Here is a 21,081-nt window from a genome sequence, read left to right as displayed (position 1 = left end):
TACAACAATAGACAGCTGTCCCTGATTGAGAACCATACCCAGCCAAAACATAGAAATACAAAATCATAGATATCAAAACATAGAATGTCCACCCCAAATCACACCCTGACCAAACCAAATAGAGACATTTAAAGGCTCTCTAAGGTCAGGGCGTGACACACACTGCTTTGCTTTATCTTGGCGAGGTCGCAGTTGTAAATGTGAACTTGTTGTCAACTGGCTTACCTGGTTAAATAAAGGTGAAATAAAAAATACATTAAAAAAAGATATATACTATATGTAGGAATGTCTTGTGTCGGTCCTACCTGTAGTGTTGGTACATTGAATATTCCTCATCTGCATATATCATAAATTGCTATTGCAAATAGAAGTATTATGTTCAACAACTGACATTTGCAGATATTATTTTGACAAACACACCTTGGTGCTTACAATTCATTCTCTATTGTCATAGATTTGGTGGGCATTGTCATCTGTGATATGACTTTCTTTTAAGCACGTACTGATGAAACTGTCACTTCATATTTTTTTCTTGACGTCTCCAAACGCTCTACATTTATTCACTCTGTGATAAGGTTGGATCCTATATGCTACTTTTATTATTGTCCTGTAAATGATTCAGTGCCTATAATTTACACTGTGTGTAGAATGGGCATAAAGGAATGTACCTCTACTACTAAATTACTACTAGATTATAGTGATAAGGAAAACAGCATACACATTTGGCCTGTGCATTTATTTGCCTATAACTAATCAGAATTCCATTATGTTTACATAAAAAAAAGAGAGAGTACTTCAAAATGAGAAGATCCTGCCATGGAAAAGACGACTGGGTGGACATAAAGTGGAAAGGAGGAGAAATAACTCCCACCATGCAGCAGGACACCTTCAGCTGTGGGGTCTTTGTAATGCAGGTTTGACAGTTATATTTTCAATAATGAGTAGCTGTTATGTGGCAATTAGGTCAAAAACGTTGTTTTATTTTTTGGTGGAGATGGTCTGTAAAGCTAACAGGTTTAAGTCTAATAGCATGAGATGAAAGTAGACAAACATCAGAGTGTGCGATTTGAGGTCACTGGGTCACAAGACCAAGGAGCTATTGAAATTCTACATTTTGAAAAATTCATGTAAAATCATGTGAGATGAAAATGGACAAAATAAAGGGTGTGCAATATAGAAGGGTAGTCATTGAACATAATTAACCCTTTTTAAGTCATTAGGTCACATGACCAAGGAGCATTTGAATTTTTAAATAAATAAAACAAATAATGTAAATGAAATTGGACAAACTAAAGGGTGTGCAATGTGTAGGCCCACTGAGTGAACCTTGTTTGAAGTCCCTAGGTCACATGACCAAGGAGCTATTGAAATTCTAAATTTAGAAAAATTCATGTAAAATCGTGTGAGATGAAAATGGACAAACTAAAGGGTGTGTAATATAGAAGGATATTCAGTGGACATTCTGAACCTTGTTTGAGTCCAGTAGGTCATATGCCAATGAGCTATTGAAATTCAAAAATGTAAATTAATCATTTAAAATAGTGTGAGATGTAAATCAACAACAACAAAAAATGTGTGCAATGTGTGTCTATGCCATCGGGTTAGCTGGAAACAGGTTTTAAAGTTTTAGGAGTAGTGGTTAAATAGCAAATGAAATTTGAAAAATGTGATTTGTCACTATGTTGACGGTCCCTAACTGCTGTTGGTGTAGGTAAGGAAAACTGCAGGCGAATATCCATTGAATATCCAAACTGAAACCAGCTTTACCTCAGTTTTTTGTGGGGGGAGAAATAAGCCCCATGGAGCATATAATATGCCTATTGTTAAAATGGCATTACAAATGAGCCACACAAAAGCATTGGAATATGAAAATAAAACATTATTCATATATATTAATAGGCCACTAAATGTCCCCATCATCATAAAGAACAACGACATTCGCCTGAAACAGCCCGACATTTTAGCTTATGTATAGGCTACCTGAAGCCCATTGGACCATATTAACATATTTGACATTGCTAAATGAGCAGGGCAGGGTTCTGTGTGTGGTGACATTCCGGCTTAAATGGAATGTAGCCACTGGTACCATTCAATTCTCTCTTACTGTTGTCAATAAAGAGATCTGTCAACGAACGCACCACTTGATCTGAGTGGTGTCGGCTGTAAAATCCCAGCAGTGACGCTACATGCAATTGCGTTATTCCCATTTCCAATAGGATGAATGAACTTTAAATAGTATCCAATCAGAGGAGAGCTCCTCTGGCATATAAAAACCTAGTGAAGCTGATTCAATCTGAACACCATTATTAGCTTTGGTGTGTCTTTTCCAAAGAAAAACGTCCTACGGTAGGTTTTTTTAACGTTGTATAAATGCACAAGTATGTCATCATATTTGCAGAACTGTTAGGTGTCTTATATGCTTTGTATTTAATACATGTATTGGTCAAATAGGCTATATGATAATGGCAAAACGTTTGTAATATAGGATGAACAAAGACTGGTATTTTTAGACAGCATCTCGGGAAAGCGCATCTAACCCTAGAGAAATGGGGAGACGTCAGTGATTTGGTTTCACTCAAAACGATTAAATCGAACTGACATGTACAATATTTCACCCTGGTTAAAACCGTCAACTAGTGTAGAGGGGTGTATTTTCCGTTTGGCTTCGCCGTTTACACGGAAGAGACCGCAAGGTCGTGGTCTATCTGCAAGGTCTTATCTGGTGCTTGACATCACGCATTCGGTTGCTTCAAACTAATGTGAACAGTATTGCCTCGCACTGTAACCGATATATTTTGGGTTAACGTGGATTTAAATGCATTCCCTTTGTTGGACATTTTTATATTTTAGAGAAAATAAATAGCCATATTTGCGTGTTGCCTGTACCCTCTCAGATTGAGGAATTGGCACGCAAATGGCAGGAATTTTGTTTGCTACCTCAAAACCAGGTGTCGAAATAGCCGACCACTGCGTCACAATACGTACAGTAACTCAAGTCTTTTTCGACCCTGTTCCTATTAGTTATTCCATTTCCGGGTCTAGGCTCTTGGCCACTGACACCTCATCGTTTCATCCTTGCGCACAGGTGAACGCAGTCATGCCTTTCGGTAACACCCACAACAAGCTGAAGATGAGCTACTCCGCGGAGCAGGAGTACCCCGACCTCAGCCAACATAACAACCACATGGCCAAGGTGCTCACCCCAGAGATGTACGCCAACCTGCGGGACAAAGAGACTCCAAGTGGATTTACCGTGGATGATGTCATTCAAACTGGAATTGATAACCCAGGTAAACAGCCCGAGCTTGCCTAGGTTGGTCCTAAACCGTCTTATCCCGCTTCGAGAGGGCGAAGGGTTTTAGTTATAGCCTACCCACTCATCCGGTGCTTGGATTTTGCATTGTCAGCCATGTACGGAGTGAAAAACCTCCGCTGTTGAAACGGTGACCTTGTTACCAAGTGCCTGTGATGTGGCCACTAATGCAATGTTCAGTATAATAATAGGAATTCATTATTTGTGGCCCTGTCGATCGCATTGTTCCAGTTAACAATCAATGCATTAGGACTGACATATGGGATCCATGGCCATACACCAATTTATTCCAATTTGTCACAGCAGCATCACCAACAATCTTTGTTGAGCAAGGTCAAGTCCACTATTTGTCTGCAGGTGACATTACAGGCTAAATTGATGCCTTGAATTTTATTCCCCTCTGTTGTTGGGTCACATGTTCATGTAACAGCGGAATTACTGACTTTGAATTGTAATGTAGGCCTTTAATTTGATAATGTCTATTGTGAGGCCCTACTACAACATCCAGTGTAAGTGGCAACCAACTGAAGATGTGTACCGGTATGCAAACTAGACCTGGGTTTAAATACTATTTCAAATACTTTCACATTGAGTAGTAGCATATAGATGTTTTTTATTTGAAAATACAAGTAGTTGAATATTGGAATGTGTATTGGCATGCATTTAAAAATATATATATATCATGCATTTAACTCGGGCCCTACATTGGGAGTATTTTAAATACATGTATTTGAAAAACCTCAAATACACAGAAAATAAGTATTTAAATTACAATTTTAAACCCAGGTCTGCTGCAAACCTTAGTCACCTCAACTTAACATTTTTCTTAATCAGAACATGTACAGCATTATGAATGTCAACCCAAATTTGTATTAATGGCTTCAGTGTAGATGGTGTTATTCTGACAGCTTGCATCTGAAGGGTGGCTAAAGCTATTACTGGAACTAAGACCAATGTGACTGCTGGCACAGCTGACCAATTTTCAATACAATTCCAAAACCAATTACTGTCAACCAACTGCATTTTGTCAGTGAACTTTCACTTGGATGACGTCAACTGTTGGCACCATTGGCTGGCATTTTTATTCCTTCAACTCTGTCCCTGTTTTATTCAAGGCCACCCCTTCATCATGACAGTGGGCTGTGTGGCCGGAGACGAGGAGACGTACGAGGTGTTCAAGGAGCTGCTGGACCCCATCATCGAAGACCGCCACGGCGGATACAAGCCCTCAGACAAACACAAGACTGACCTGAACCCAGATAACCTTGTGGTAAAGGCACACAATGTCCACACTCTGAATCGCCTCACACCCTGGTTCACCACATAGACACTCCCAAGGTTGTCCTACATGAGTTGACTATTTGGGAAATTAATTTGTCAATGAAAATCCATATTTGGCATAATGGCCACACAACCCATTATTTTCAAACCTCCATATAGCCCAACCCTGGTTTAGTCGCTATCAAATGTCCATACCTGTTAGCAATTAGCATGAAAGCTAACACGACGGTTGTTGTTTTGGCAGGGTGGGGATGACCTAGACCCCAACTTCGTCCTGAGCTCCAGAGTGCGAACTGGCAGGAGTGTCCGTGGCTTTTGCCTCCCCCCACACTGCAGCCGTGGGGAGCGACGTGCCATTGAGAACATGGCAATCGAAAGTGTGTAACTGAGCCCTGTCCTCTTCAATGCCTTGAGTCCTGCTGCATGCCCTTTGTGACACTGCCCCCTGACAGCACTGAGTGGAACTTTCTTAATTAGACTATTGAAGTCATGCCACACTGCAATTGACTTGCTGCTCTTGACTGGCATTGGTTAAGACTTAATTATTCCAAATGTGTTTTATATAATGGCAGTTGTGTAAAAAAGTACCCAATTGTCAAAGTAAAGCTACCTTCATAGAAAATTATTCGAGTGAAAGTCTTCCAGTAAAATACTACTTGAGTAAAGTATGTGGTTTTAAATGTACTTAAGTATCAAAAGCAAATGTAATTGCTAAAGTATAAGGACTTTGGAATTATTTTTATATTAAGCAAACTAGTCAGTACAATTTTTATTTACAGATTGCCAGGGGCACACCATAATTGAAGCACTTGTGTTTAGTGCGTCTGCCAGATAAGAGGCAGAAAGTGTAGCTTAAGTAAAAGCAGTCAACCCAAAAAATGACTTGGGTAGTACTTTAAAGTGTTTTTACTGAAGCATTTTACACCACTGTGTAATTGAATCCTTAACTGAAATTGCCACTTTGAGAAAAATATAACTGCTTGATTGTTGGCCTAATCCTTACAAATATGCAATTTATAGTTGGTGAAAAAGGTTGACCACTCATGTAGGCTTACTTGTTTTACTGACGTTCTCATTTTTTTGCAGGTCTAGCCTCACTGGATGGGGACCTCAATGGCCAGTATTACGCCCTGAAGAACATGACAGATGATGAGCAGCAACAGCTGATTGACGACCACTTCCTGTTTGACAAGCCCGTGTCCCCCCTGCTGTTGGCGTCCGGGATGGGCCGTGACTGGCCTGACGGCAGGGGTATCTGGTGAGTTCCCCGGGCACCACAGCAGAGTTATCTCCATGTAGATGTCAAATGGCTTCCTTTTCCTTTCATGATGGCAGATGAATAAAGGGACTTAGTCTGGCATTCTCCTGCCACTCAGCTTTTCTAGTGAGTCCCTCCCATGGTCTGTCGGTGTTCACTAAGGAAGGCGCGAAAGTGCAGTAGAGGGTAAAATGGTGCCGGAGAATGCTGACGTTTTACATGTCCCCAACCAATTGTTTTTGTTTACTTGCAACTTTTTGAGAATTATTTTGTACATGATGTTGCCGCTACCATCTCTTATGACCGAAAATAACTTTTACTCACCACGGACTGGCAGAATATTCTTTGTCCTGTCTGACGAGCCCGACGCAACTGATTTACTGCTTTCTCGGGAACAGGCCCAGATCCCCATGATTAGTGTGGGGAAAAAGGGGCCAGAGGGCATACTGACTTCTGAGAATTTGTAGACTATCGAATAAACCCCCATTTCCTTCCATTCTGCTAGCAAATCTGCAATCTTTGGAGAATAAAATTGATGACCAATGCGGAAGATTAAACTTCCAACGGGACAATCAAAACTGTAACATCTTATGCTTCACGGAGTCGTGGCTGAACGACGACACGATCAACATACAGCTGTCTGGTTATACGATGTACCGGCAGGATAGAACAGCGGCGTCTGGTAAGACCAGGGGCGGCGGACTATGTAGTTTTGTAAACAACAGCTGGTGCACATTATTTAAGTCTTGAGCTATTGCGGTCTACAGCTTATGAGATGCTCTATCTACCTAGCGTTTTCATCTGTATTTTTCATAGCTGTTTACATACCACCAGAGAAGGAGACTGGCACGAAGACTGCATTGAATGAGCTGTATTCCGCCATAAGCAAACAAGAAAACGCTCACCCAGAGGCGGTGCTCCTCGTAGCTGGGGACTTGACAGCAAAGAAGCTTACATCCGTTTTACCACATTTCTATCAGCATGTTAAATGTGCAACCAGAGAACTCTGGAACACCTTTACTCCACACACCGAGACTCATACAAAGCTCTCCATTTGGTAAATCTGACCATAATTCTATGCTCCTGCTTACAAGCAAAAATTAGAGCAGGATGCACCATTGACAAGCGCAATAAGTGGTCAGATGAAGCAGATGCTAAGCTACAGGACTGTTTTGTAGCACAGACTGGTATATGTTCTGGGATTCTTTCGGATGGTCACTGGCTTCAAGTGCATTGATGACATCATCCCCACAGTGACTGTATGTACCCCAACCTGATGCCACGGATCACAGGCAACATCCACACTGAGCTGCCACTTTCAAGGAGCAGGACTCTAACCGATGCCCTCCGAAGAATCATCACAGGCAAAGCGTCAATACAGGACTAAGATTGAAACTTACTACACCGGCTCTACCGCTCGTCGGATGTGGCAGGGCTTGCAAACCATTAGACTACAGAGGGAAGCACAGCTGAGAGCTGCCCAGTGGCACGAGCCTACCAGACCAGCTAAACTACTTCTATGCTCGCTTCGAGGCAAAGACCACTAAAATATGTATGAGAGCACCAGCTGTTCCGGGAAGATTGTGTTATCACACTCTCTGCAGCCAATATAAGACCTTTAAACAGGTCAACATTCACAAGGCCACAGAGCACGACGGATTACCGGGATGTGTACTGCGAGCATGCACTGACCAACTAGCAAGCGTCTTCACTGACATTTTCAACCTCTCCCTGTCCGAGTCTGTAATACCAACATAATGTAACCACACCACTATATTGCCTGTGCCCAAGAACACTAAGGTAACCTGCTTCCATGACTACCGACACGTAGCACTCACGTCTGTAGCCATGAAGTGCTTTGAAAGGCTGGCCACGGCTCACATCAACACCATTATCCCAGAAACCCTAGACTCACTCCAATTTGCAAACCGCACCAACAGATCCACAGATGCGATATATATATTGTACTCCACACTGCTCTTTCCCACCTTGACGAAAGGAACACCTTTTTGAGAAATGCTACTCATTGACTACGGCTTAGCGTTCAACACCATGGTGCCCTCAAAGCTCATCACTAAGCTACGGACCCTGGGACTAAACACTTCCCTCTGCAACTGGATCCTGGACTTCCTGACAGGCCGCCCCCAGGTGGTAAGGGTAGGCAACACATCCGCCACACTCATCCTCAAAACAGGGCACCCTCAGCGGTACATGCTCAGTTCCCTCCTGTACTCCCTGTTCACTCATGACTGCATGACTCCAACGCCATCAAGTTTGCCGACGACAAGTGGTAGTCCTGATCATCGATCGCAACAAGGCCGCCTATAAGGAGGTCAGAACTGGCTGTGTGGTGCCAGGACAACCTCTCCCTCAACGTGATCAAGACAAAGGGTTGGCAAGTAGCCTAGTGGTTAGTGTTGGACTAGTAACCGGCAGGTTGCAAGATCTAATCCCTGAGCTGACAAGGTAGAAATCTTCCTAGGCCGTCATTGAAAATAAGAATCTGTTCGTAATTGACTTGCCTAGTTACATAAAGGTTAAAAAAGTGGACTACAGGAAAGAGGACTGAGCATGCCCCCATTCTCATCGAGGCTGCAGTTTGAGATCTTCAAGTTCCTTGGCGTCCACATCACCAACAAACTAACATGGTCCAAGCACACCAAATACAGTCGTGAAGCAGGTACGACAACCTATTTCCCCCTCAGGAGACTGAAAAGATTTTGCATGGGTCAGATCCTCAAAAGGTTCAACAGCTGCACCATCGAGCGCATGGTTGCATCAAGGCCTGATATGGCAACTGCTCTGCTTCCGACCGAGTGTAGTGCGTACGGCTCAGTACATCACTGGGTCCAAGCTTCCTGCTATCCAGGAACTCTACCAGGTGGTGTCTGAGGAAGGCCCTAGAAATTGTCAGACTCCAGCCACCCTAGTCATAGACTGTTCTCTATGCTACTGCACGGCAAGCAGTACCAAGTCTAGGTCCAAGCGGCTTCTAAACAGCTTCTACCCCCAAGCCATGAGACTCCTGAACAGCTAATCAAATGGCTACCCAGACTATTTGCATTCCCCCCCTTATTTACACCACTAGTTCTCTCATCTATGCATAGTCACTTAAATAGCTCTACCTACATGTACATATTACCTCAACTAGCCGGTGCCACCGTACATTGACAGTGTATATAGTCTCGCTATCGTTATTTTGCGGCTGCTCTTTAATTACTCAACTTTTTCTGATTCTTATCTGTATTTTTTAAATGCATTGTTGGTTATGGGCTCGTAAGTAAGCATTTCACTGTAAGGTCTACCTACACCTGTCGTCTTCGGTGCATGTGCCAATAAAATGGACGCTAGTTGACCTCTTCAATAGTCAAAATTTACTGGAGGCCCCATCTACTATTCTACAACCCTGTTCCTGGAGAGCTACCCTTCTGCAGATATTTGGTCAAATGCCAATTATGAGTAATCTAATTATTAGAACCAGGTGTGCTAGATTAGGGTGAGTGTGAATACCTACAGGATGTTAGCTCGCCAGGAACCAGCTTGGTGTGCCCTGCTCTAAAATAGTGAGATTCAGTTATGTTCTCTGTGGGTCATTTTAAAGGAGTCTCTGGGTCGAAGTTCCTCTAGGTACCGATCTAGGACAACCTCTCCAAATCCTAACCATTAGCGGTGAATTTGTTCTTTGATCGGCGTCTATGACTAACTTCACCCTACGCTGGAGTACCAGCTGGAGGGTGCCTTCAGTGAGAGTAAAACATGATCGTTATGTATAATGGCGTCTCATTCCAGCCAATGTTGAACTAATATGTTGATTTTTTTTTTTATTTCTTTTTTTGTTGACAGGCACAATGATGGCAAGACCTTCCTGGTCTGGGTGAATGAGGAGGACCATCTGCGGGTCATCTCTATGCAGAAGGGTGGCAATATGAAGGAGGTGTTCCACCGCTTCTGCACAGGCCTCACAAAGGTGTTAAGCCCAAGGCTCAATTCTACAACGTAATGTTAAAGAACATGTGCAAACTACGTTGCTGGGGTTAATTGCATTTGAATGCAGTCTACTTAAAATGCTATGCAAAATGGTACTTCAAAAACTGTTGCAAAAAAAAAAAGTGGGAAACATTTTAAACTTAAAACAGTCCCCCAACACTGCAGTTGCTTTCTCCAACAACTTCTAACCTTTTGGTCCCTTACCTCACTGTTTCCTCTGACCACTTCAGATTGAGAGCCTGTTCAAGGACCAGGGCCATGAGTTCATGTGGAACGAGCACCTGGGCTACGTGCTCACCTGCCCCTCCAACCTGGGCACGGGGCTGCGCGCCGGCGTGCACGTCAAGCTGCCCAACATGAGCAAGCACGAGAAGTTCAGCGAGGTCCTCAAGAGGTTGAGGCTGCAGAAGCGTGGCACAGGTACGTCCATTTTGAATACACCAACTCTATTAGGAAATGTAGATGGGACATTCTGTCCAGCAGTTATTGGGATTAAGTGAATGTCGGGCAGATCTGGAGTAGTCTCTCTACGTTTGGTTTAGTAACCAATGGTTGTTACTGTAGGCTGGTAAAACATTGTGCAGTCAAGATGTCAATGTTTAATTGAATCGGAGTCTATGTACTTAAATTGACAGTTATACTAATCCAACATGCCTCTAAACCTTTGGCTGTAACTGTGGCTGCAATTATCCAAAATGTAGATAAGACCTAGTGGAAAGTGTTAACTGTCCACTGAATAGGGCCAGGATGGCCAACTCTCCTCCTGGGGAGCTACACTGCTGCCGGAATTTGATCAGCCCTACTCCTGTTTTGGCTAAGTAGCTGCTCCTCGGGCCTCGTAACTGTGCACCACTTCTGAAAAGACTGGACTGCACACATACAAAAATATTGAGATTTATAAACTTAGTTTACACCCGTCATAAATCAGACTTGTCCTGAAACTGCATGCGTGAACAACCATTAAAACACTACCTGAAATGCCCATCTTTCCCTTTTTTATGGTGACAACACAGCCCTTATTTGCTGGATGTATTGGAATTAGGCCAAGGCAGTTTCTAAAGGCAATGGCCAACTACATCAAATGTCTCTCTGGAGGTGTTGGAATTAGGCCAAGGAAGTGTCTGAAAACGATTTGCTAATTGTTGGACCTGTAAACATGTTTAGTTTTTCCCGACCCTAAATATGCTGCACTGCCTGCAAATTCTGAAACCTTGTCTATGTTAAACTACAGTCGGCCTACTTGGTGGTAGACGACACACTTCAAAGCACAACGTAAACTCTGTTCATTTACATTCTACTGTTATAAATCACACTCCCTTTTTCTGACGCCTAGAGCAGAACACTTCAAATAATAGCTTATCAGACCCAATTTAAATGAGGGATGCCCATGGTAATTTGTTATAGGCTAAAGCCTATGACAAATATAGTTATAAATTGTTTACTTGAAACATTTGCAATTCCAGTAGGTTAAGATGTGCAGTACCCTAAAATGTAAGGTGAACCTTCTGTTCTACCCTTAAACTGCGCTCGATTGGATTGCATGGAGATAAATACTTAAGACAGTGTTTCAAATACTTACTACTGTAAAGTGGGTCCCATTTAATGTAGGTGTTTTAGGCTACTTCGAGTGAAACAAAGGTACATTTATTATGGAAATGGATGCCTATTTCCAACTTTTAGAATGCAGAGATGTGAAACATTTATCTTCACGAATGGCAAATGATTGCATCTTATAAGGCTGCCTGTTTATTTTTTTTATCAATAAGCATGTCATATCCCCCACTTGCACAAAATGGTAGGCTACTTGCAATGCAATACTTCAACCACTGGAAACTGTGCATACACATGGCCTATAGCAGGATCATCAACTAGATTCAGCCAATTGGGAAAACTTAGTGGGTTTTGGTTGGGGGTGGCCAGAACATAATTACAAATTTGTAGACTGCAAGCCCAAACTCCAATATTTGACTAACAATCATTTCAAACCTTGTTTACATTTTGTACACGATCACGTCTGTGTGGGAGTACTTAAACAGGTTTACAAAAATAACTTGGGGGGGCCAAATAAAACCACCCATGGGCTGCCAGTTGGGGACCCCTGGTCTAAAGTCTGCAGGAAGCTAAGCACATTCTCACATCAAATTCCATGTTATAAATGTTAACTTTTGAGTGAACTGGAGCATGCATATTTGTGCATATGCAAACATTTTTGGAGCCCCCAGGACTTAGATTACAGTAGCTGAAAGGCATCAAAGTAGGGCTGCCTGGAACTAAAACCTGCATACCCACTGGCTCTCCAGGAGCAGGATTAGCCTATCACCCCTAGTTGCGGAGAAGCCAACCGTATCAGCACCATTTGGCTCAGCTTTTCTTTGGTGTACACCCCCCCCTCCAGGTGGTGTGGACACTGCAGCAGTAGGTGGCGTCTTCGACATCTCCAACGCAGACCGTCTGGGCTTCTCCGAGGTGGAGCTGGTGCAGATGGTTGTCGACGGCGTCAAGACCCTCGTCGAGATGGAAAAGTGTCTGGAGAGTGGCCAGTCCTTCAACGACCTGATGCCCGACCAGAAGTGAACACGCTCTCTCAAACCTTCTAACCTCTTACCTCATCACCAATATCTCCCCCTTGTCTCCGTAAATAATCTTCACGACATCAAGGAAATGCACTCTGCCCGACACGTTTAGTGGCACAAGTTAGATGAGTCTTCATCTGTGTGATGAAGGATTTTGTATCAAATGCAGCTGGATATTAACATCTGAAATAAAAGTATCTTTGGCCCATGGAATGTGTTTGTCACTTTGAGCAAGTGATTTGTTTTGACATTGTGTCATGAATTAGTCATTTCTAATACTTTTTCTGTGCTTAATTACACTTGCCTACTGTAGCTCAATTGACAAAGGGAAATTCTGATGCAAACCAAATGCATGGTGTCTATAGATGCATTGTATTCTGACTGAATTCCCTTGGTGTACCACCTTTTGTGCAATTGTTACCCGTCCAATGAGCTTATCATATAAACTACAATATATATAAACTACACGCATCACATTTAATTACATTTTTATATATTGCTACTAAAAAAATGTAATCACAAATGTTATATTATTAATTTCAGACAACAGTATTAGCATGAGAAGAACTTACCAGTCCAAAACGATGTCCTCTCCATTCAAAAAATATTCCTCCATTTGGGAATCGCTAAATGAATCGTCCTCCAACAATCTCTGTCTCACATTCCCAAAATGGTGTGTACATCTGTATCTAGACTTAGATTTAGCTTTCCCTGACTTAGTTGCAAACGGATTGATATATAAACAGCTGAAGATGCGCTTTACCAAAACAACGCTGTGCGCAACATGCGTTGCTCCTTCCTGTATGAATCTTCAATGGCGAATGACCTTCTTTACACCGGAGTTTAGTACATGGGTTGGTCTTCCAACACAAACATTACATATTGCCGTTTACCTCAGCTATCTACCCAGCTAGATTTCAAGATGATCAGTGGTCATTGGGTTAAAATACAGTCAATCAACAAAACAGCGGTCATATCACTGGTGCACAATGTCATTACTTGTCTTCAAATCGGTTTCTTCCAGTCAATACGTCTCGTGAAATGACCCATCAGGTTTAATTGTGTTACAAACAAACCAGTTGATTGCAATGAAACCAAACATGACTGAAAAAGTCATGTTTAGTGTGTGTATTTACATCGAATGCGTCCTCAAATGGAATGAGACGGAATTCATGACAAGCGGTTCACAAAATGTTTCGTGTTAGGCTATAAAAATGGATTTGATCAAACAAAAGACCATTCATTGTGTAACAAGGAGCATTGGAATTGCAAACAGAGGAAGATCGTCAAAGTTAAACTTTATTTTATTGCAGTTTGTGATTTTGTTACGCCTGTGCTGGTTGAAATAGTTGTTTTTTATGGGGCTCTATACTCAGATAATCACATCGTATTCTTTCGCAGTAAATCCTTTTTTTTATTACTTGGAATGACATTGAGACCCAAGCTATAGGCTTCTGTGGCCATGTGCAAGTGATAGTATAGCACCAAACCTAGTTCATTTGTTTGAATTATCCCCAGACTTAATGTTTCGTTAAATATTAGTCATTATCGGTAGCCACCGTCAGTTAAATCTACACGTCACTGACTTGTTCCTTTGCATTTCCTTCCTCAAGTTAATGTGGTTGTTGCTGAGGATAGCTAGCAATGGTGGATCATTATGCTAACGTATTGAGTTGTGCAATTTGGGACATGTAGCTGATTTGAATCATTACGGAACGCAGACCATAAGTAACAGTTTAAACCTAGAGCCTGGTTCACAATGACTACTGTTCAACCCCTATTGTACACTTCTCACCTTACAATATTTCATGGCTAGAACAATCGAATGTCAACTTCCAGGATGAATCAAACCCTAAATTATATACACGATCGGTATTTTTAATCTACCAATTGGTGAAGACAGTTTACATGGTCTTTATTTTAAACTGTTCTCCATAAATTAGAATTAAAAAGTACACAAAATATAAAGTGATGGCTTTAGATACTTAGTGAAAATCTGTAGGCCAGAAAGTGGGGTTTTAAGAGGTTTAATGAGGTCTTCAGCGCAAGTAAGTATCATGCCTGTTACACAACTGCAGAAGTTAAGTTGGAATACTAACTACTGAAATGTACGCCTTATGACTATTCTATTGGGGCCCAATTTAGACTTCACAGTAAATCCTGCCCATTTGGCACTACGCGCAGGCTAGAGCAACCACTCAAAGTATTTGATCCCAGGTCTGGAGTCAGAGTAGCATCACTACTCTGGACGGTTCTGACTTATATGTGGACAACTATAAATACCTAGGTGTCTGGTTAGACTTGAAATTCTCCCAGACTCATATTAAGCATCTCTAATCCAAAGTTAAATCTAGAATCTGCTTTCTATTTCGCAACAAAGCCTCTTTCACTCATGCTGCCAAACAGACCCTCGTAAAACTGTCTATCCTACCGACCCTTGATTTCGACGATGTCATTTACAAAATAGCCTCCAACACTCTACTCAGAAATTGGATGCAGTCTATCACAGTGCCATCCGTTTCGTCACCAACGCCCCTTATACCACCCACCATTGCGACCTGTATGCTCGCGTTGGCTGGTCCTCGCTACATATTTGTCGCCAAACCCACTGGCTCCAGGTCATCTATAAGTCTTAGCTAGGTAAAGCTCTGCCTTAGCTCACTGGTCACCATAGCAACACCCACCCGTAGCACGCGCTCCAGCAGGTATATGTCACTGGTCATCCCCAAAGCCAACACCTCCTTTGGCCGCCTTTCCTTCCAGTTCTCTGCTGCCAATGACTGGAACGAATTGCAAAAATCACTGAAGTTGGAGACATATCTCCCTCACTAACTTCAAGCATCGGCTGTCAGAGCAGCTTACCGATTGCTGCAGCTGTAAATAGCCCGTCCAACTATCTACCTCATCCTCATATTTGTTTTTTTTGTTGCTCTTTTGCACACCATCTGCACATCTATCACTCCAGTGTTAATTGCTAAATTGTAATTACTTCACCACCATGGCCTATTTATTGCCTTACCTCCTTCATTTGCACACACTGTATACAGATTTTCTATTGTGTTATTGATTGTCCCATGTGTAACTTGTTTGTGTCGCACTGCTTTGCTTTCTTGGCCATGTCACAGTTGTAAATGAGAACGTGTTCTCGACTGGCCTAACCGGTTAAATAAAATAAAAAATAGGCGGATGCAGTAGAGTACAATTTAGTTTGAGTAATTTTATAGGATTAGTTCTCATAAGCCTTGTTATGAATTTGTTAACAGCTGAATGTTCATCTTTGACTAATTGTTTCGATACGATTTAGACATATCTAGCGACAACATTTTGGTATCCACTGAACCTTATGATCTGAGAATTTATTCATATTTATAGCCCAAACTGTTTAACATAATTAACCGCCTTCAGGACCACGATGATTATTGTTAGCATGTGTGATACTGCTGTGTACTCTAGCTCTTCAGGACCAGCTGGAGACCCCTGTCATACAGTGATACCTAGTGGTCCCATTTAGGGGAGCCTGCCGGTGGGGGAAGTCATTGAATTCAACAGAACCCATGGTAACACCCACTGTAAGCCAAAGCATTAAGACATCTGTTAAACACAAACCAGCTCAGTAACATAACAGATAGGCGTGAAGCTGTGAGCACAGTTCACTCAATGACTCAGCATGCGTCCCAAATGGAACCCCATTTCTTATTCCAAATGGGCCCTGTTCAAAAGAAAATGCATTACAAAAGGGGTTAGGGTGCCGTTTAGGACAACAGCCCTGCTAAAAGACCGACAACTGATGGGGCCAGAAAGCTGCAATCCAGAGTTATGGAGCTGTTCTTGAATACAGTGAAATGCATGATACATACCCATTGATTCTTGAAGAATATAACTTAAATTCCTCGCGAGCTTAGTTCAACTGTCATGCTCCATCAGAACCCAAAATATGCCTGTTTTCTGTTTGTGAACACACTGCATAGCCTCAAAGCATGGCTGGTCAGTCCCCGCTTGCGTCATTTAATGGTACAAATGAATCAATGTGGCGTGAACACAACCAGTCATGATAGTTTCAACTGATTGTCAAGCAAAACACTTAAAGTAGGCTATCTGCGCATGTCCGTCCACTCCAAAATAATCCAAACGGTGCAAAGCATGTACACTCGTGCCATTTAAAGAATTTTAAACATGTCTATTTCCAAACACAAAGTGTGCCCAGTGACATTCTTGCTGACAAATTAACTTTTTTTTTTGTAGCCTGAAACTGTCCCGTGATTGTCACCCTCACACATGGTCAATTATCATGACTCGGCTAATCAAATCAAATCAAATTGTATTTGTCACATACACATGGTTAGGGGACAACAATGTGTAATGGGCCTACCGGTAGCTAGTGATGTAGTGGTAAAAAAAACAATAGGTGGATAAACTCTGATTTCCGGTGGCGTGAACTTAGGCTCCATATACTTTCAATGCATTTTTCTGAAAATGGAGGGTCAACTGCGTTTAGTTGTGTTACCCTCTAAGCTGAGGCAGTTTTACACACAGAACAGGTAGCCTACATTAATATAATACACAAGTTGAATTCAAATGTGTTTACACCCTACCTCATGAGTTAATGCCTGGAGTTTTCACAGATTGTGTGACATAAAAGACTACCTTTATTTCCTTATATTAATGACATTTAAGACAGTCTTGTAATTATTACGCATTTAACAATTTAATTAGAACCCTGTACGATTCCTGGATCGTGGAGATGTCGGAAAACGCATTGTAACTATGCCGATGTAACATTTCATTATGTTTCTCTGTGAAAACAGTTCTCACGGGCACCCAAATCCAAAATAATGTAGGCCTACGTCATTGCTAAATCAAATGCTTCTAACTGAAAGAGTCAACTATCCTTAATGTTGGGATGTTTTGGATGCGCATTGGTGTCTAGCCGTAGGCTAGTTGTCTAGTGATATTGGTGTCTAGCCGTAGACCAGTTCTCTAGTGATATTGGTGTCTCGCCGTAGGCTAGTTGTCTAGTGATATTGGTGTCTAGCCGTAGGCTAGTTGTCTAGTGATATTGGTGTCTAGCCGTAGACTAGTTGTCTAGTGATATTGGTGTCTAGCCGTAGACCAGTTCTCTAGTGATATTGGTGTCTAGCTGTAGACTAGTTGTCTAGTGATATTAGTGTCTAGCTGTAGACTAGTTGTCTGGTGATATTGGTGTCTCGCTGTAGACTAGTTATCTGGTGATATTGGTGTCTCGCTGTAGACTAGTTGTCTGGTGATATTGGTGTCTCGCTGTAGACTAGTTGTCTGGTGATATTGGTGTCTCGCTGTAGACTAGTTGTCTGGTGATATTGGTGTCTAGCTGTAGACTAGTTGTCTGGTGATATTGGTGTCTAGCTGTAGACTAGTTGTCTAGTGATATTGGTGTCTCGCTGTAGACTAGTTGTCTGGTGATATTGGTGTCTAGCTGTAGACTAGTTGTCTAGTGATATTGGTGTCTAGCCGTAGGCTAGTTGTCTAGTGATATTGGTGTCTAGCTGTAGACTAGTTGTCTAGTGATATTGGTGTCTAGCTGTAGGCTAGTTGTCTAGTGATATTGGTGTCTAGCTGTAGGCTAGTTGTCTAGTGATATTGGTATCTAGCTGTAGACTAGTTGTCTAGTGATATTAGTGTCTCGCTGTAGGCTACTTGCCTAGTGATATTGGTATCTAGCTGTAGACTAGTTGCCTAGTTATATTGGTGTCTAGCTGTAGGCTAGTTGTCTAGTGATATTGGTATCTAGCTGTAGACTAGTTGCCTAGTTATATTGGTGTCTAGCTGTAGGCTAGTTGTCTAGTGATATTGGTGTCTAGCTGTAGGCTAGTTGTCTGGTGATATTGGTGTCTAGCTGTAGACTAGTTGTCTAGTGATATTGGTGTCTCGCTGTAGACTAGTTGTCTGGTGATATTGGTGTCTCGCTGTAGACTAGTTGTCTGGTGATATTGGTGTCTAGCTGTAGACTAGTTGTCTGGTGATATTGGTGTCTAGCTGTAGACTAGTTGTCTAGTGATATTGGTGTCTCGCTGTAGACTAGTTGTCTGGTGATATTGGTGTCTAGCTGTAGACTAGTTGTCTAGTGATATTGGTGTCTAGCCGTAGGCTAGTTGTCTAGTGATATTGGTGTCTAGCCGTAGACTAGTTGTCTAGTGATATTGGTGTCTAGCCGTAGACCAGTTCTCTAGTGATATTGGTGTCTAGCTGTAGACTAGTGGGTTCGATTCCCGGGACCACCCATACGTAGAATGTATGCACACATGACTGTAAGTCGCTTTGGATAAAAGCGTCTGCTAAATGGCATATATTATTATTATATTATTACTAGTTGTCTAGTGATATTAGTGTCTAGCTGTAGACTAGTTGTCTGGTGATATTGGTGTCTCGCTGTAGACTAGTTATCTGGTGATATTGGTGTCTCGCTGTAGACTAGTTGTCTGGTGATATTGGTGTCTCGCTGTAGACTAGTTGTCTGGTGATATTGGTGTCTCGCTGTAGACTAGTTGTCTGGTGATATTAGTGTCTAGCTGTAGACTAGTTGTCTGGTGATATTGGTGTCTCGCTGTAGACTAGTTGTCTGGTGATATTGGTGTCTCGCTGTAGACTAGTTGTCTGGTGATATTGGTGTCTCGCTGTAGACTAGTTGTCTGGTGATATTGGTGTCTAGCTGTAGACTAGTTGTCTGGTGATATTGGTGTCTAGCTGTAGACTAGTTGTCTAGTGATATTGGTGTCTCGCTGTAGACTAGTTGTCTGGTGATATTGGTGTCTAGCTGTAGACTAGTTGTCTAGTGATATTGGTGTCTAGCTGTAGGCTAGTTGTCTGGTGATATTGGTGTCTCGCTGTAGACTAGTTGTCTGGTGATATTAGTGTCTAGCTGTAGACTAGTTGTCTGGTGATATTGGTGTCTCGCTGTAGACTAGTTGTCTGGTGATATTGGTGTCTCGCTGTAGACTAGTTGTCTGGTGATATTGGTGTCTCGCTGTAGACTAGTTGTCTGGTGATATTGGTGTCTCGCTGTAGACTAGTTGTCTGGTGATAGTGGTGTCTCGCTGTAGACTAGTTGTCTGGTGATATTGGTGTCTAGCTGTAGACTAGTTGTCTGGTGATACTGTTGTCTCGCTGTAGACTAGTTGTCTGGTGATATTGGTGTCTCGCTGTAGACTAGTTGTCTGGTGATATTAGTGTCTAGCTGTAGACTAGTTGTCTGGTGATATTGGTGTCTCGCTGTAGACTAGTTGTCTGGTGATATTGGTGTCTCGCTGTAGACTAGTTGTCTGGTGATATTGGTGTCTCGCTGTAGACTAGTTGTCTGGTGATATTGGTGTCTCGCTGTAGACTAGTTGTCTGGTGATATTGGTGTCTCGCTGTAGACTAGTTGTCTGGTGATATTGGTGTCTAGCTGTAGACTAGTTGTCTGGTGATATTAGTGTCTCGCTGTAGACTAGTTGTCTGGTGATATTGGTGTCTCGCTGTAGACTAGTTGTCTAGTGATATTGGTGTCTCGCTGTAGACTACTTGTCTGGTGATATTGGTGTCTAGCTGTAGACTAGTTGTCTAGTGATATTGGTGTCTAGCTGTAGGCTAGTTGTCTAGTGATATTGGTGTCTAGCTGTAGACTAGTTGTCTTGTGATATTGGTGTCTAGCTGTAGACTAGTTGTCTAGTGATATTGGTGTCTAGCTGTAGACTAGTTGTCTAGTGATATTAGTGTCTAGCTGTAGACTAGTTGTCTAGTGATATTGGTGTCTAGCTGTAGGCTAGTTGTCTAGTGATATTGGTGTCTAGCTGTAGGCTAGTTGTCTAGTGATATTGGTATCTAGCTGTAGACTAGTTGTCTAGTGATATTAGTGTCTCGCTGTAGGCTACTTGCCTAGTGATATTGGTATCTAGCTGTAGACTAGTTGCCTAGTTATATTGGTGTCTAGCTGTAGGCTAGTTGTCTAGTGATATTGGTATCTAGCTGTAGACTAGTTGCCTAGTTATATTGGTGTCTAGCTGTAGGCTAGTTGTCTAGTGATATTGGTGTCTAGCTGTAGGCTAGTTGTCTAGTGATATTGGTGACCATCATCAGCTGGTCCAGGAAAGAAAACAAATATTGATAGAAAATAAAGTTAAATAAATGGTCTACTTCTGGTCACATTTAGGGGAGCTAATATCTTATTCATGGAAGCTGAACCCCCCTGGTTCCCCTGTAATTTGCACCCTGATCAGTCCTTGCATCCATTGTCTTGATCTATGAATTTGAGTTGGTCTCCAGCTCCATCCCTTAGTTTTTTACTAAAATAGTGGCAGGGTTTCTGCTTTGTTATTGATTAAAACGCAGATGGCCCCTTTAATGGCTTTTCAGTGTCATTGATGGCTGAGTAATGTAACAATGAAGGCACTTCCTTCATTACTGCAATAGATAACATGGAAAAATAAGATCTCACATTACCCACATCCTTTTTTCAAAACTATAGTCACTTAATATTGCATTTTCATCTAAACCTTTATTGATACAGGTTTGTTTCATTGACAAAATCACTTTTGCAATAGAGAATATGGTCGCTTTATTTCTAAAGCGACTTCTGAAGTCAACACATTCGTTCGGTGTCCCATGCGGGAATCGAACCCACAACCCTTGACGTTGCCATGGATTCAGTCAAACAC

At 42.1% G+C, this 21,081-nt stretch overlaps 1 protein-coding gene across 1 annotated transcript; it reads left to right on the top strand.

Moving 5' to 3' along the window:
• Nucleotides 1–2,188: 2,188 nt before the first annotated feature.
• Nucleotides 2,189–12,625, top strand: LOC118386743 (creatine kinase B-type-like). Its single transcript, XM_035774513.2, has 8 exons — nt 2,189–2,346; nt 3,086–3,290; nt 4,429–4,583; nt 4,839–4,971; nt 5,681–5,852; nt 9,696–9,819; nt 10,070–10,259; nt 12,235–12,625. Exons 2-8 carry the CDS (start codon nt 3,098–3,100, stop codon nt 12,411–12,413), a joined length of 1,146 nt encoding a protein of 381 aa, XP_035630406.1. The 5' UTR covers nt 2,189–2,346; nt 3,086–3,097; the 3' UTR covers nt 12,414–12,625.
• Nucleotides 12,626–21,081: the final 8,456 nt, after the last annotated feature.

Source organism: Oncorhynchus keta, chromosome 8, assembly GCF_023373465.1.
Source record: "Oncorhynchus keta strain PuntledgeMale-10-30-2019 chromosome 8, Oket_V2, whole genome shotgun sequence".
Lineage (NCBI taxonomy): Eukaryota > Metazoa > Chordata > Actinopteri > Salmoniformes > Salmonidae > Oncorhynchus > Oncorhynchus keta.
The sequence above is the reverse complement of the archived record's forward strand: the minus strand, read 5'-3'. Positions and strand labels throughout refer to the sequence as shown.

Coding starts and splice junctions, on each gene's coding strand:
- LOC118386743 (XM_035774513.2), top strand. CDS start 3,098: ATGCCTTTCGGTAACACCCACAACAAGCTGAAGATGAGCTACTCCGCG. Junction 4,584..4,838: donor TGAACCCAGATAACCTTGTG/GTAAAGGCACAC, acceptor TTGTTTTGGCAG/GGTGGGGATGACCTAGACCC. Junction 9,820..10,069: donor TCTGCACAGGCCTCACAAAG/GTGTTAAGCCCA, acceptor TGACCACTTCAG/ATTGAGAGCCTGTTCAAGGA.